Below are 14,685 nucleotides of genomic sequence, written 5' to 3' on the forward strand. Positions count from 1 at the left end.
ATTTTCTCTTTACGTTAACCTCCTCTTATTCCTAATCTTAGCGACTTAGTCTTCTTGACGTTAATTTTCAAACCCATTCACGTACCCTTAACTTGCAAAACATTTTAAAGTTCGTTCGCTTTGCTAACATTTTCGTCGATGATGCTTAAATCATAAGCATACTCTAAATCTAAGAGAGTTTTACTTCCTCATTTGATTCCGGGTTCTCCCATTTTCTTTGGTGTGCTCCTTAGGACAATGTCCATGAAAATGATCCATGCAAATGGGGCAGAACGCAACCCTGCTTAACTCCTGTTTTAATGCGAAACCAGCTACTAGCCTCTTTTCCTACCTTAATCGCAGAGCTGTCTCATAATCTATAACTGAGGACTAAATGTGTTTGATAACTCAATTATTAATCTAAAAATAAAAATTTGGTCGAGGCTTTCTCTACCCTTCTAAAACCGCACTGTTCTTCTCTTAAAGCTTTATATACAGCATATCTAAATCTAAAAAGTATCATCATACTAAAGTAATTTGCTCCCTACTGAAAATAGGCTAATTCCTCTATATTTACAAGACTTATTCCTATCACCTTTCTTATCGAGAGGTTTAATTGGAGATTTCCTAAAACCTCTGAGACTTCCCCTTTTTCAAAATTAATAAAAAAAAAACGCTTTTCGAAAAAGATCGTTTTCAAAGAAAAATAAAGGCCATATTAAGCTTAAGATCAGCAGATACAAATAACCGTTAAAATTCAAACTCAAAAGGACCGGAAATTACTATTAAAGAATAAATGAACCTCAAAACGAATAGAAGTTGAATAAAAAATTATAACGAAAAAATATACAACAAGTAGTAATACAAATGAATAGATAAATCTTAAAGCGAGTAATGCTTAAATTGAATATGCAAATCAAGCTTAAAACGAAAATAAAATTATTTTGTTATTGAAGTTTAAATGAAACCCAAAACAGACAGAAATTAAATAAACAATCAATGCAAAAAAACATACAATAGGTACTAATATAAATGAATAAATAAATCTTAAAACGAGTGAAACTTAAATTGAATATGCAAATCAAACTTAAAACGAACAAAGATCACTACAAACAAGAGTTTGGGTATTGCCTCCTCCTCTCACTGTAAAAGTCTAAAACCTGAAAAGGTAATAAAAACATACGTATATAGAAGTTTGTTACCTAAGTTACGTCAGAACAAAATTTCAAGAAAGCCATTTAACCAAAAAAAAAACGTAAAATTAATATGCAAATTTCTTTTCATTTATTCATGTACGGTGAGCCTTAATGTTGCTCCTTACTTTCAGTTGAAAAACTTGTTTTTTTATTTAATTTCTAATCGTTTTTTAAATCATGCTGGGAAAACTTCATGGAAAATTCTCTTCCCTATGTAAAATTCCTCCATGGAAAGATCCTCCCACTTAACATAATCCCCCGACCCCCCCCCCCGCCAGAAAAATCCCTCCCCCCCTCCGAAAATGTCTTTATACTTCCCTAACCAATACTATATGTAAACAATGGGCAAAATTGATAATTTGCAGTCCTTCCCCCTGGGACCGTGGGGGATTAAGTTATCCTCAAATGCATTGTTATTAGATTTTTCGACTATGCTGAACAAAATGGCTATCTCAAAATTTTGATCCGATGACTTTGGGAAAAAATTGATGACTTTGGAACTTTTAATTTGCGTTCGAATCAGCCCTCTCGCGATATTCTAGGACCACTGGGTCGATACGATAACCCTTAAAAAAAAAAAAAAAAAAAAAAAAAAAAAAAAAAAAAAAAGCCCCTGGAAAAACACAAAACAAATAAATTAACACGCATCCGTGATCTTTCTTCTGGCAAAAGATAGAAAAAAAAAAAAAAAAAAAAAAAAAAAAAAAAAAACCCTGGAAAAACACAAAACAAATAAATTAACACGCATCCGTGATCTTTCTTCTGGCAAAAGATACAAAATTCCACATCTTTGCAAATAGGAGGTTGAAACCTCTACAGTAGGGTTCTCTGATTTGCTGATTCTGATGGTGTGATTTTCATTAAGATTCAATTACTTTTAGGAGGTGTTTCCCCCTTTTTTTTGAAAATAAGGCAAATCTTCTCTAGATCGTAACTTTTTATGGGTAAGACGAAATTGATGAAACTTATATATTTGCAATCAGCGTAAAAAATCCGATTCTTTTGATGTATCTATTGGTATCAAAATTTCGTTTTTTAGAGTTTCGATTGCTATTGAACCGGGTCGCTCCTTACTTGCAGTTCGTTATCACGAATTGTTTGATTGGCCTCAATTGAAGTTGTCTCATGTTTAAAACAGCCCTTTCGGTCAAATCTGTCAATTCTCACCAAATATGTCCTTGTAAAAGCTTTTTCTTTTTTGGGAGCAAGGGATGATCTCCCTTTCCTATCCAGTGTGTGGACAAAGGAATTTCGATGGTTAGGATTTAAAAAATGTTTTCTCGTGAAAAGATGAGCGAATAAAAAGCTTAAAATGATCGAAAATTAGCTTGTAATGTTTGGGAGTTAAAACGAACGGAAGTTACAATAAATAAAGATTGAACATAAATTATAATGGATAACGACTCTAAACTTTAAACGTATAGAAATGGCCCCTACAGGCTACGTTAGTTATTTACGCTTTTCTGAAAAATAAACATATAGCTTAATTTGAAAGTTTTATTTATCCAATTGATTTTATACATTTGAAAGAAATGCACTTAAAAGGAAGAAAACATTGAAGACATTAGCTGTATTATTGATTGTCAATTATGCGCGTTAAGTTAGTTGCAGACTAGTATAACTAAACTGATTCTTGAAAACATAATAATATTGCCAAGAAATTCTTGGGAGTTTCCTAAGTATTGGAATTTTCTTGCATGTTCTAATGTATAGAGAGATTTTAGTTCTCGAAATAGACAGCAAACTTGCGCACTGCGGTATTTTAGTCAATGGTTTAGGATATTTACTTTTTAGGCGCAATGAACTGGCGAATTTAAGGGGAGATTTGTTAACAATGACAATGATGAGTTGCTACTGGATGGGCATCCTTAATCAACCTTTCTTAGATCTTAATTAGACTTAGTTCCTCCCACGCCTGGAGACGTATGAAGTGGCAACGGTTGATTTTTACGTCGGAGGATCGTGGGCCAGTGTCCATCACTCATCGAGCGATGACTGTCGAGTAAACGACCTAGCATATTCTGTTGTCTGCCGCTCCTCCGAAGACCTGGAAGAGTCCAACACCAAACTTCGTAGGGAATTTGCCTGGGAATTTATGGCTGCTTTTTATTTTTTGTTGCTTGGAAATAGCTCTTATTTGCGCGCAAAATCTTTGTATCTCTTAGATATATAGTACCAATTGGTAATTTTATTTTATAAAGTGCAATGCCCGTAAATAGAAAGTTTTTTTTTTTGTTCAATATTTCTCTCTGCATTTTATCAGCTTTGAAATATACATTAAAAAGAAAAATAATGTTCAAAATGTATTTTTTCCAAATTTTTAAGGTGCCATTTAAAAGGTGCAAAGGCCCGTAAATAGAAAGTTTTTTTTTGGTTCAATAAATCTCTGCATTTTATTAGCTTAGAAATATACATCAAAAAGAAAAAATTTCAAATTATATTTTTTCAATATTTTGAAGGTGCAATTTAAAAGGTCCAAAGACTCGTAAATAGAAAGTTTTTTTTTTTTTTCAATAAGTCTGCATTTTATCAGCTTTGATATATACATTAAAAAGAAAAAAAACTATGTTCAAATTATATTTTTTTTTTAATTTTGAAGCCATTTGGGTAATAAATTAAACTTCTATATTGCAATATTAGACTCATATCTATAATAAAAGAATTCTGTGATCCTTTGATATTAACTGGTTGCGATTGGATGCCATCTATTAAACATAAATGCTGTGTAGATTGTGATTTGTTTTAAGGCTTTGAAATTGTTATTCCAGCATCGTATTTATAGTTAATCACTTCTAAAAATCCTTAAATACCAACTCTTAGGAATATTAATCATTACTTGAAAATTGAGCTATTGCTGCAGCCATGACTATTTAAATACCTCAGGACATTCTTTAAGTACTAAATAGCAATATTCTTGGTGTTTTTCAAGTTGAAATACTTATGTCTTTTAAAAGTGCGACTTTCTTTTAAAAAAATTATCTCCCGGATGTTTTTTTTCGGGGTATGCTATGCTTTCTCTGGTAAGCCGTGAACGGCAATTTTCATTACATTATTGTGAAACGTATAACCTCTTGTTATAAAGATGCAAATATTGACCAGTATGGATGTTCTAATGAGTCCTCGAGAAAGAATTGTTGGTTTACATTATTGTCAGACTCCATTGATGCTGGTTTTATTTTGCGCAAACTCTTCTTGTACTAGTTTTATTTTGTCTGAATTTACTGACTTTAATTTCTTAGTTATTATAATCGTCTAAAATGTGTGCCTTGTTAAATTCTTTGTCCTTGTTTTACAATTTTACAAGTGTATGGGTTCTTTTTTCTCCTAGGGGTTTTTCTTTTCTTAATGGAGCTTGTTTGACAGGAGCGTTCAACCCTGATACGTCGTCTCATCTGATATCCTGTCTAGTTGCTCCCGAAGCTCGATCTCAACGACGTCGAATAACGTCTGTGGAGTTTAGCCCTGATGGGGAAGAAATTCTTGTCAGTTATTGTTCAGAATACACATATTTGTTCCCAGTTGAAGTAAGCCATTCTTCTTTCTTAAAAGTGTCATTCAAACCGTTGTTCATGCCATTCAAGCCCAGTTAAAGTAAGCTCCTCTTCTTTCTTAAAAATGTTAATTAAACCCTTGTTCGTGCCATTCAAGCTCAGTTGAAGTAAGCTCCTGCTTTCTTAAAAATGTCAATCAAACCATTTTTCATGCCATTCAAAACCAGTTGAAGTAAGCTCCTCTTCTTTCATAAAAATGTCAATCAAACCCTGGTTCATGCCACTCAAGCCCAGTTGAAGTAAGCTCCGCTTCTTTCGTAAAAATTTCAATAAAACCCTTGGTCATGCCATTCAATCCCAGTAGAAGTAAGCTCCTCTTCTTATTTAAAAACGTCAATCAAACACTTGTTCATGCCATTCAAAACCAGTTGAAGTAAGCTCCTCTTCTTTCTTTAAAATTTCAATCAAACCCTTGTTCATGCCATTCAAGCCCAGTTGAAGTAAGCTCCTCTTCTTTCATAAAAATGTCAATCAAACCCTGGTTCATGCCACTCAAGCCCAGTTGAAGTAAGCTCCGCTTCTTTCGTAAAAATTTTAATAAAACCCTGGGTCATGCCATTCAATCCCAGTAGAAGTAAGCTCCTCTTCTTATTTAAAAACGTCAATCAAACCCTTGTTCATGCCATTCAAAACCAGTTGAAGTAAGCTCCTCTTCTTTCTTTAAAATGTCAATCAAACCCTTGTTCATGCCATTCAAGCCCAGTTGAAGTAAGCTCCTTTTCTTTCTTAAAAATGTCATTCAAACCCTGGTTCATGCCACTCAAGCCCAGTTGAAGTAAGCTCCGCTTCTTTCGTAAAAATTTAAATAAAACCCTTGGTCATGCCATGCAATCCCAGTAGAAGTAAGCTCCTCTTCTTATTTAAAAACGTCAATCAAACCCTTGTTCATGCCATTCAAAACCAGTTGAAGTAAGCTCCTCTTCTTTCTTTAAAATGTCAATCAAACCCTTGTTCATGCCATTCAAGCCCAGTTGAAGTAAGCTCCTTTTCTTTCTTAAAAATGTCAATTAAACCCTGGTTCATGCCACTCAAGCCCAGTTGAAGTAAGCTCCGCTTCTTTCGTAAAAATTTTAATAAAACCCTTGGTCATGCCATTCAATCCCAGTAGAAGTAAGCTCCTCTTCTTATTTAAAAACGTCAATCAAACCCTTGTTCATGCCATTCAAAACCAGTTGAAGTAAGCTCCTCTTCTTTCTTTAAAATGTCAATCAAACCCTTGTTCATGCCATTCAAGCCCAGTTGAAGTAAGCTCCTTTTCTTTCTTAAAAATGTCAATTAAACCCTGGTTCATGCCACTCAAGCCCAGTTGAAGTAAGCTCCGCTTCTTTCGTAAAAATTTTAATAAAACCCTTGGTCATGCCATTCAATCCCAGTAGAAGTAAGCTCCTCTTCTTATTTAAAAACGTCAATCAAACCCTTGTTCATGCCATTCAAAACCAGTTGAAGTAAGCTCCTCTTCTTTCTTTAAAATGTCAATCAAACCCTTGTTCATGCCATTCAAGCCCAGTTGAAGTAAGCTCCTTTTCTTTCTTAAAAATGTCAATTAAACCCTTCTTCGTGCCATTCAAGCTCAGTTGAAGTTAGCTCCTGTTTTCTTAAAATATCAATCAAACCCTTGTTCATGCCATCCAAAACCAGTTGAAGTAAGCTCCTCTTCGTTCTTAAAACTGTCAATCAGTCTCATGTCAGATATTGCTCAGAATACACATATTTATTTCCAGTTGAAGTAAGTAAGCTCCTTATGTAAATCAAACCCTTGTTCATGCCATTCAAAACCAGTTGAAGTAAGCTCCCCTTCCTTCTTAAAAATGTCAATTAAACCTTTGTTCATGCCATTCAAGCCCAGTTGAAGCAAGCTCCTCTTCTTTCTTAAAAATGTCAATCAAACCCTTGTTCATGCCATTCAAGCCCAGTTGAAGTAAGCTCCTTTTCTTTCTTAAAAATGTCATTCAAACCCTGGTTCATGCCACTCAAGCCCAGTTGAAGTAAGCTCCGCTTCTTTCGTAAAAATTTTAATAAAACCCTTGGTCATGCCATTCAATCCCAGTAGAAGTAAGCTCCTCTTCTTATTTAAAAACGTCAATCAAACCCTTGTTCATGCCATTCAAAACCAGTTGAAGTAAGCTCCCCTTCGTTCTTTAAAATGTCAATCAAACCCTTGTTCATGCCATTCAAGCCCAGTTGAAGTAAGCTCCTTTTCTTTCTTAAAAATGTCAATTAAACCCTTCTTCGTGCCATTCAAGCTCAGTTGAAGTTAGCTCCTGTTTTCTTAAAATATCAATCAAACCCTTGTTCATGCCATCCAAAACCAGTTGAAGTAAGCTCCTCTTCGTTCTTAAAACTGTCAATCAGTCTCATGTCAGATATTGCTCAGAATACACATATTTATTTCCAGTTGAAGTAAGTAAGCTCCTTATGTAAATCAAACCCTTGTTCATGCCATTCAAAACCAGTTGAAGTAAGCTCCCCTTCCCTCTTAAAAATGTCAATAAAACCTTTGTTCATGCCATTCAAGCCCAGTTGAAGCAAGCTCCTCTTCTTTCTTAAAAATGTCAATCAAACCCTGGTTCATGCCACTCAAGCCCAGTTGAAGTAAGCTCCGCTTCCCTCTTAAAAATGTCAATCAAACCCTTGTTCATGCCATTCAAAACCAGTTGAAGTAAGCTCCCCTTCCCTCTTAAAAATGTCAATCAAACCCTTGTTCATGCCATTCAAGCCCAGTTGAAGTAAGCTCCTTTTCTTTCTTAAAAATGTCAATCAAACCCTGGTTCATGCCACTCAAGCCCAGTTGAAGTAAGCTCCGCTTCTTTCGTAAAAATTTTAATAAAACCCTTGGTCATGCCATTCAATCACAGTAGAAGTAAGCTCCTCTTCTTATTTAAAAACGTCAATCAAACCCTTGTTCATGCCATTCAAAACCAGTTGAAGTAAGCTCCCCTTCCCTCTTAAAAATGTCAATTAAACCTTTGTTCATGCCATTCAAGCCCAGTTGAAGCAAGCTCCTCTTCTTTCTTAAAAACGTCAATCAAACCCTTGTTCATGCCATTCAAGCCCAGTTGAAGTAAGCTCCTCTTCTTTCATAAAAATGTCAATAAAACCCTGGTTCATGCCACTCAATCCCAGTAGAAGTAAGCTCCTCTTCTTATTTAAAAACGTCAATCAAACCCTTGTTCATGCCATTCAAAACCAGTTGAAGTAAGCTCCTCTTCGTTCTTTAAAATGTCAATCAAACCCTTGTTCATGCCATTCAAGCCCAGTTGAAGTAAGCTCCTTTTCTTTCTTAAAAATGTCAATTAAACCCTTCTTCGTGCCATTCAAGCTCAGTTGAAGTTAGCTCCTGTTTTCTTAAAATATCAATCAAACCCTTGTTCATGCCATCCAAAACCAGTTGAAGTAAGCTCCTCTTCGTTCTTAAAATTGTCAATCAGTCTCATGTCAGATATTGCTCAGAATACACATATTTATTTCCAGTTGAAGTAAGTAAGCTCCTTATGTAAATCAAACCCTTGTTCATGCCATTCAAAACCAGTTGAAGTAAGCTCCCCTTCCTTCTTAAAAATGTCAATTAAACCTTTGTTCATGCCATTCAAGCGCAGTTGAAGCAAGCTCCTCTTCTTTCTTAAAAATGTCAATCAAACCCTTGTTCATGCCATTCAAGCCCAGTTGAAGTAAGCTCCTTTTCTTTCTTAAAAATGTCATTCAAACCCTTGGTCATGCCACTCAAGCCCAGTTGAAGTAAGCTCCGCTTCTTTCTTAAAAATTTTAATAAAACCCTTGGTCATGCCATTCAATCCCAGTAGAAGTAAGCTACTCTTCTTATTTAAAAACGTCAATCAAACCCTTGTTCATGCCATTCAAAACCAGTTGAAGTAAGCTCCTCTTCTTTCTTAAAAATGTCAATCAAACCCTTCTTCATGCCATTCAAGCCCAGTTGAAGTAAGCTCCTTTTCTTTCTTAAAAATGTCAATCAAACACTGGTTCATGCCACTCAAGCCCAGTTGAAGTAAGCTCCGCTTCTTTCTTAAAAATTTTAATAAAACCCTTGGTCATGCCATTCAATCCCAGTAGAAGTAAGCTCCTCTTCTTATTTAAAAACGTCAATAAAACCCTTGTTCATGCCATTCAAAACCAGTTGAAGTAAGCTCCTCTTCTTTCTTTAAAATGTCAATCAAACCCTTGTTCATGCCATTCAAGCCCAGTTGAAGTAAGCTCCTTTTCTTTCTTAAAAATGTCAATTAAACCCTGGTTCATGCCACTCAAGCCCAGTTGAAGTAAGCTCCGCTTCTTTCGTAAAAATTTTAATAAAACCCTTGGTCATGCCATTCAATCCCAGTAGAAGTAAGCTCCTCTTCTTATTTAAAAACGTCAATCAAACCCTTGTTCATGCCATTCAAAACCAGTTGAAGTAAGCTCCTCTTCTTTCTTTAAAATGACAATCAAACCCTTGTTCATGCCATTCAAGCCCAGTTGAAGTAAGCTCCTTTTCTTTCTTAAAAATGTCAATTAAACCCTTCTTCGTGCCATTCAAGCTCAGTTGAAGTTAGCTCCTGTTTTCTTAAAAATATCAATCAAACCCTTATTCATGCCATCCAAAACCAGTTGAAGTAAGCTCCTCTTCGTTCTTAAAACTGTCAATCAGTCTCATGTCAGATATTGCTCAGAATACACATATTTATTTCCAGTTGAAGTAAGTAAGTTCCTTATGTAAATCAAACCCTTGTTCATGCCATTCAAAACCAGTTGAAGTAAGCTTCCTTCTTAAAAATGTCAATTAAACCTTTGTTCATGCCATTCAAGCCCAGTTGAAGCAAGCTCCTCTTCTTTCTTAAAAATGTCAATCAAACCCTTGTTCATGCCATTCAATCCCAGTTGAAGTAAGCTCCTCTTCTTTCTTAAAAATGTCATTAAAACCCTGGTTCATGCCACTCAAGCCCAGTTGAAGTAAGCTCCGCTTCTTTCGTAAAAATTTTAATAAAACCCTTGGTCATGCCATTAAATCCCAGTAGAAGTAAGCTCCTCTTCTTATTTAAAAACGTCAATCAAACCCTTGTTCATGCCATTCAAAACCAGTTGAAGTAAGCTCCTCTTCGTTCTTTAAAATGTCAATCAAACCCTTCTTCATGCCATTCAAGCCCAGTTGAAGTAAGCTCCTTTTCTTTCTTAAAAATGTCAATTAAACCCTTCTTCGTGCCATTCAAGCTCAGTTGAAGTTAGCTCCTGTTTTCTTAAAATATCAATCAAACCCTTGTTCATGCCATCCAAAACCAGTTGAAGTAAGCTCCTCTTCGTTCTTAAAACTGTCAATCAGTCTCATGTCAGATATTGCTCAGAATACACATATTTATTTCCAGTTGAAGTAAGTAAGCTCCTTATGTAAATCAAACCCTTGTTCATGCCATTCAAAACCAGTTGAAGTAAGCTCCCCTTCCTTCTTAAAAATGTCAATCAAACCCTTGTTCATGCCATTCAAGCCCAGTTGAAGCAAGCTCCTTTTCTTTCTTAAAAACGTCAATCAAACCCTTGTTCATGCCATTCAAGCCCAGTTGAAGTAAGCTCCTCTTCTTTCATAAAAATGTCAATCAAACCCTGGTTCATGCCACTCAATCCCAGTAGAAGTAAGCTCCTCTTCTTATTTAAAAACGTCAATCAAACCCTTGTTCATGCCATTCAAAACCAGTTGAAGCAAGCTCCTCTTCTTTCTTAAAAATGTCAATCAAACCCTTGTTCATGCCATTCAAGCCCAGTTGAAGTAAGCTCCTTTTCTTTCTTAAAAATGTCAATTAAACCCTTCTTCGTGCCATTCAAGCTCAGTTGAAGTTAGCTCCTGTTTTCTTAAAATATCAATCAAACCCTTGTTCATGCCATCCAAAACCAGTTGAAGTAAGCTCCTCTTCGTTCTTAAAACTGTCAATCAGTCTCATGTCAGATATTGCTCAGAATACACATATTTATTTCCAGTTGAAGTAAGTAAGCTCCTTATGTAAATCAAACCCTTGTTCATGCCATTAAAAACCAGTTGAAGTAAGCTCCCCTTCCTTCTTAAAAATGTCAATTAAACCTTTGTTCATGCCATTCAAGCCCAGTTGAAGCAAGCTCCTCTTCTTTCTTAAAAATGTCAATCAAACCCTTGTTCATGCCATTCAAGCCCAGTTGAAGTAAGCTCCTATTCTTTCTTAAAAATGTCAATCAAACCCTGGTTCATGCCACTCAAGCCCAGTTGAAGTAAGCTCCGCTTCTTTCGTAAAAATTTGAATAAAACCCTTGGTCATGCCATTCAATCCCAGTAGAAGTAAGCTCCTCTTCTTATTTAAAAACGTCAATCAAACCCTTGTTCATGCCATTCAAAACCAGTTGAAGTAAGCTCCTCTTCTTTCTTTAAAATGTCAATCAAACCTTTGTTCATGCCATTCAAGCCCAGTTGAAGTAAGCTCCTTTTCTTTCTTAAAAATGTCAATTAAACCCTTCTTCGTGCCATTCAAGCTCAGTTGAAGTTAGCTCCTGTTTTCTTAAAAATATCAATCAAACCCTTGTTCATGCCATCCAAAACCAGTTGAAGTAAGCTCCTCTTCGTTCTTAAAACTGTCAATCAGTCTCATGTCAGATATTGCTCAGAATACACATATTTATTTCCAGTTGAAGTAAGTAAGCTCCTTATGTAAATCAAACCCTTGTTCATGCCATTCAAAACCAGTTGAAGTAAGCTCCCCTTCCCTCTTAAAAATGTCAATTAAACCTTTGTTCATGCCATTCAAGCCCAGTTGAAGCAAGCTCCTCTTCTTTCTTAAAAATGTCAATCAAACCCTTGTTCATGCCATTCAAAACCAGTTGAAGTAAGCTCCTCTTCTTTCTTTAAAATGTCAATCAAACCCTTGTTCATGCCATTCAAGCCCAGTTGAAGTAAGCTCCTTTTCTTTCTTAAAACTGTCAATCAGTCTTATGTCAGATATTGCTCAGAATACACATATTTATTTCCAGTTGAAGTAAGTAAGCTCCTTATGTAAATCAAACCCTTGTTCATGCCATTAAAAACCAGTTGAAGTAAGCTCCCCTTCCCTCTTAAAAATGTCAATTAAACCTTTGTTCATGCCATTCAAGCCCAGTTGAAGCAAGCTCCTCTTCTTTCTTAAAAACGTCAATCAAACCCTTGTTCATGCCATTCAAGCCCAGTTGAAGTAAGCTCCTCTTCTGTCATAAAAATGTCAATCAAACCCTGGTTCATGCCACTCAAGCCCAGTTGAAGTAAGCTCCGCTTCTTTCTTAAAAATTTTAATAAAACCCTTGTTCATGCCATTCAATCCCAGTAGAAGTAAGCTCCTCTTCTTATTTAAAAACGTCAATCAAACCCTTGTTCATGCCATTCAAAACCAGTTGAAGTAAGCTCCTCTTCTTTCATTAAAATGTCAATCAAACCCTTCTTCATGCCATTCAAGCCCAGTTGAAGTAAGCTCCTTTTCTTTCTTAAAAATGTCAATTAAACCCTTCTTCGTGCCATTCAAGCTCAGTTGAAGTTAGCTCCTGTTTTCTTAAAATATCAATCAAACCCTTGTTCATGCCATCCAAAACCAGTTGAAGTAAGCTCCTCTTCGTTCTTAAAATTGTTAATCAGTCTCATGTCAGATATTGCTCAGAATATACATATTTATTTCCAGTTGAAGTAAGTAAGCTCCTCGTGTAAATCAAACTCTTGTTCATGCCATTCAAAACCAGTTGAAGTAAGCTCCCCTTCCTTCTTAAAAACGTCAATCAAACCCTTGTTCATGCCATTCAAGCCCAGTTGAAGTAAGCTCCTCTTCTTTCATAAAAATGTCAATCAAACCCTGGTTCATGCCACTCAAGCCCAGTTGAAGTAAGCTCCGCTTCTTTCGTAAAAATTTTAATAAAACCCTTGGTCATGCCATTCAATCCCAGTAGAAGTAAGCTCCTCTTCTTATTTAAAAAAGTCAATCAAACCCTTGTTCATGCCATTCAAAACCAGTTGAAGTAAGCTCCTCTTCGTTCTTTAAAATGTCAATCAAACCCTTGTTCATGCCATTCAAGCCCAGTTGAAGTAAGCTCCTTTTCTTTCTTAAAAATGTCAATTAAACCCTTCTTCTTGCCATTCAAGCTCAGTTGAAGTTAGCTCCTGTTTTCTTAAAATATCAATCAAACCCTTGTTCATGCCATCCAAAACCAGTTGAAGTAAGCTCCTCTTCGTTCTTAAAATTGTCAATCAGTCTCATGTCAGATATTGCTCAGAATATACATATTTATTTCCAGTTGAAGTAAGTAAGCTCCTCGTGTAAATCAAACTCTTGTTCATGCCATTCAAAACCAGTTGAAGTAAGCTCCCCTTCCTTCTTAAAAATGTCAATCAAACCGTTGTTCATGCCATTCAAGCCCAGTTGAAGTAAGCTCCTCTTCTTTCTTAAAAACGTCAATCAAACCCTTGTTCATGCCATTCAAGCCCAGTTGAAGTAAGGTCCGTTTCTTTCTTAAAAATTTCAATAAACTCCTTGTTCATGCCATTCAAGCCCAGTACAAGTAAGCTCCTCGTCTTTCTTAAAAATGTCAATTAAACCCTTGTTCATGCCATTCAAGCTCAGTTGAAGTAAGCTCCTCTTCTTTCTTAAAAATGTCAATCAAACTCTTGTTCATGCCATTCAAAACCAGTTGAAGTAAGCTCCTCTTCTTTCTTAAAAACGTCAATCAAACCCTTGTTCATGCCACTCAAGCCCAGTTGAAGTAAGCTCCACTTATTTAGTAAAAATTTCAATAAAACCCTTGTTCATGCCATTCAAGCCCAGTAGAAGAAAGTTCCTCTTCTTTCTTAAAAATGTCAATTAAGGCCTTGTTCATGCCATTCAAGCCCAGTTGAAGTAAGCTCGGCTTCTTTCGTAAAAGTTTCAATAAAACCCTTGTTCATGCCATTCAAGCCCAGTTGAAGTAGGCTCTTTTTCTTTCTTAAAAATGTCAATCAGACCCTTGTTCATGCCATTCAAACCCAGTTGAAGTAAGCTCCCCTTCTTTTCTTAAAATTGTCAACCAGTCTCATGTCAGATATTGCTCAGAATACACATATTTATTCCCAGTTGAAGTAAGTAAGCTCCTCATCTTTCTTAAAAATTTCATTCAAAACCTTGTTCATGCTATTCAAGTCCAGTTGAAGTAGGCTCCTCTTCTTTGTTAAAAATGTCAATCAAACCCTTTTTCATGCCATTCAAGTCCAGTTGAAGTAAGCTCCTCTGATTTCTTAAAAATGTCAATCAAACCCTTGTTCATGCCATTCAAACCCAGTTGAAGTAAGCTCTGCTCCTTTCCTAAAAGTTTCAATAAAACCCTTGTTCATACCATTCAAACCCAGTTGAAGTAAGCTCCTCTGATTTCTTAAAAATGTCAATCAAACCCTTGTTCATGCCATTCAAACTCAGTTGTAGTAAGCTCCTCATCTTCAAGCCCAGTAAAAGTAAGCTCCTCTTCTTTCTTAAAAATTTCAATCAAATCCTTGTTCATGCCATTCAAGTCCAGTTGAAGTAAGCTCCTCTTCTTTCTTAAAAATGTCAATTAAGCATTGTTCATGGCATTCAAGCCCATTTGAAGTAAGCTCCGCTTCTTTCGTAAAAATTTCAATAAAACCCTTGTTCATGCCATTCAAGCCCAGTTGAAGTAAGCTCCTCTTCTTTCTTAAAAATGTCAATCAGACCCTTGTTCATGCTATTCAAGTCCTATTGAAGTAGGCTCATCTTCCTTGTCAAAAATGTCAATCAAACCCTTGTTCATGCCATTCAAGTCCAGTTGAATTAAGCTCCTCTGATTTCTTAAAAATTTATATCCGAAAAATTAGAATGTTCTTTTAAACCTGTTTGAACACGCCAAAGACCTTTGAATCCTAGACCCGAAATAACGCTAGATAAAGCAATTGTCAAGCGTCTTTTCTTTCTGTCGGAATACTACAAAGCGGCGAAGAAAATCTTGAAAGTTTG

The 14,685-nt window shown here is 35.8% G+C and overlaps 1 protein-coding gene across 4 annotated transcripts in view; it reads left to right on the plus strand.

The window, feature by feature from the left end:
* The window catches only part of LOC148955677 (DDB1- and CUL4-associated factor 6-like), a 102,458-nt gene that overhangs the window by 20,170 nt on the left and 67,603 nt on the right, over positions 1-14,685 (plus strand). For all 4 annotated transcript variants that reach the window (XM_089103396.1, XM_089103403.1, XM_089103416.1 and 1 more), the window contains exon 5: positions 4,539-4,699. In XM_089103396.1, coding sequence (XP_088959522.1) covers positions 4,539-4,699 — 161 coding nt within the window. The remainder of the gene's footprint in view (positions 1-4,538; positions 4,700-14,685) is intronic.

The sequence above is a fragment of the Artemia sp. Qi Xiang Cuo genome, chromosome 2, assembly GCF_049724085.1.
Source record: "Artemia sp. Qi Xiang Cuo chromosome 2, ASM4972408v1, whole genome shotgun sequence".
In the NCBI taxonomy this organism is placed as follows: domain Eukaryota; kingdom Metazoa; phylum Arthropoda; class Branchiopoda; order Anostraca; family Artemiidae; genus Artemia; species Artemia sp. Qi Xiang Cuo.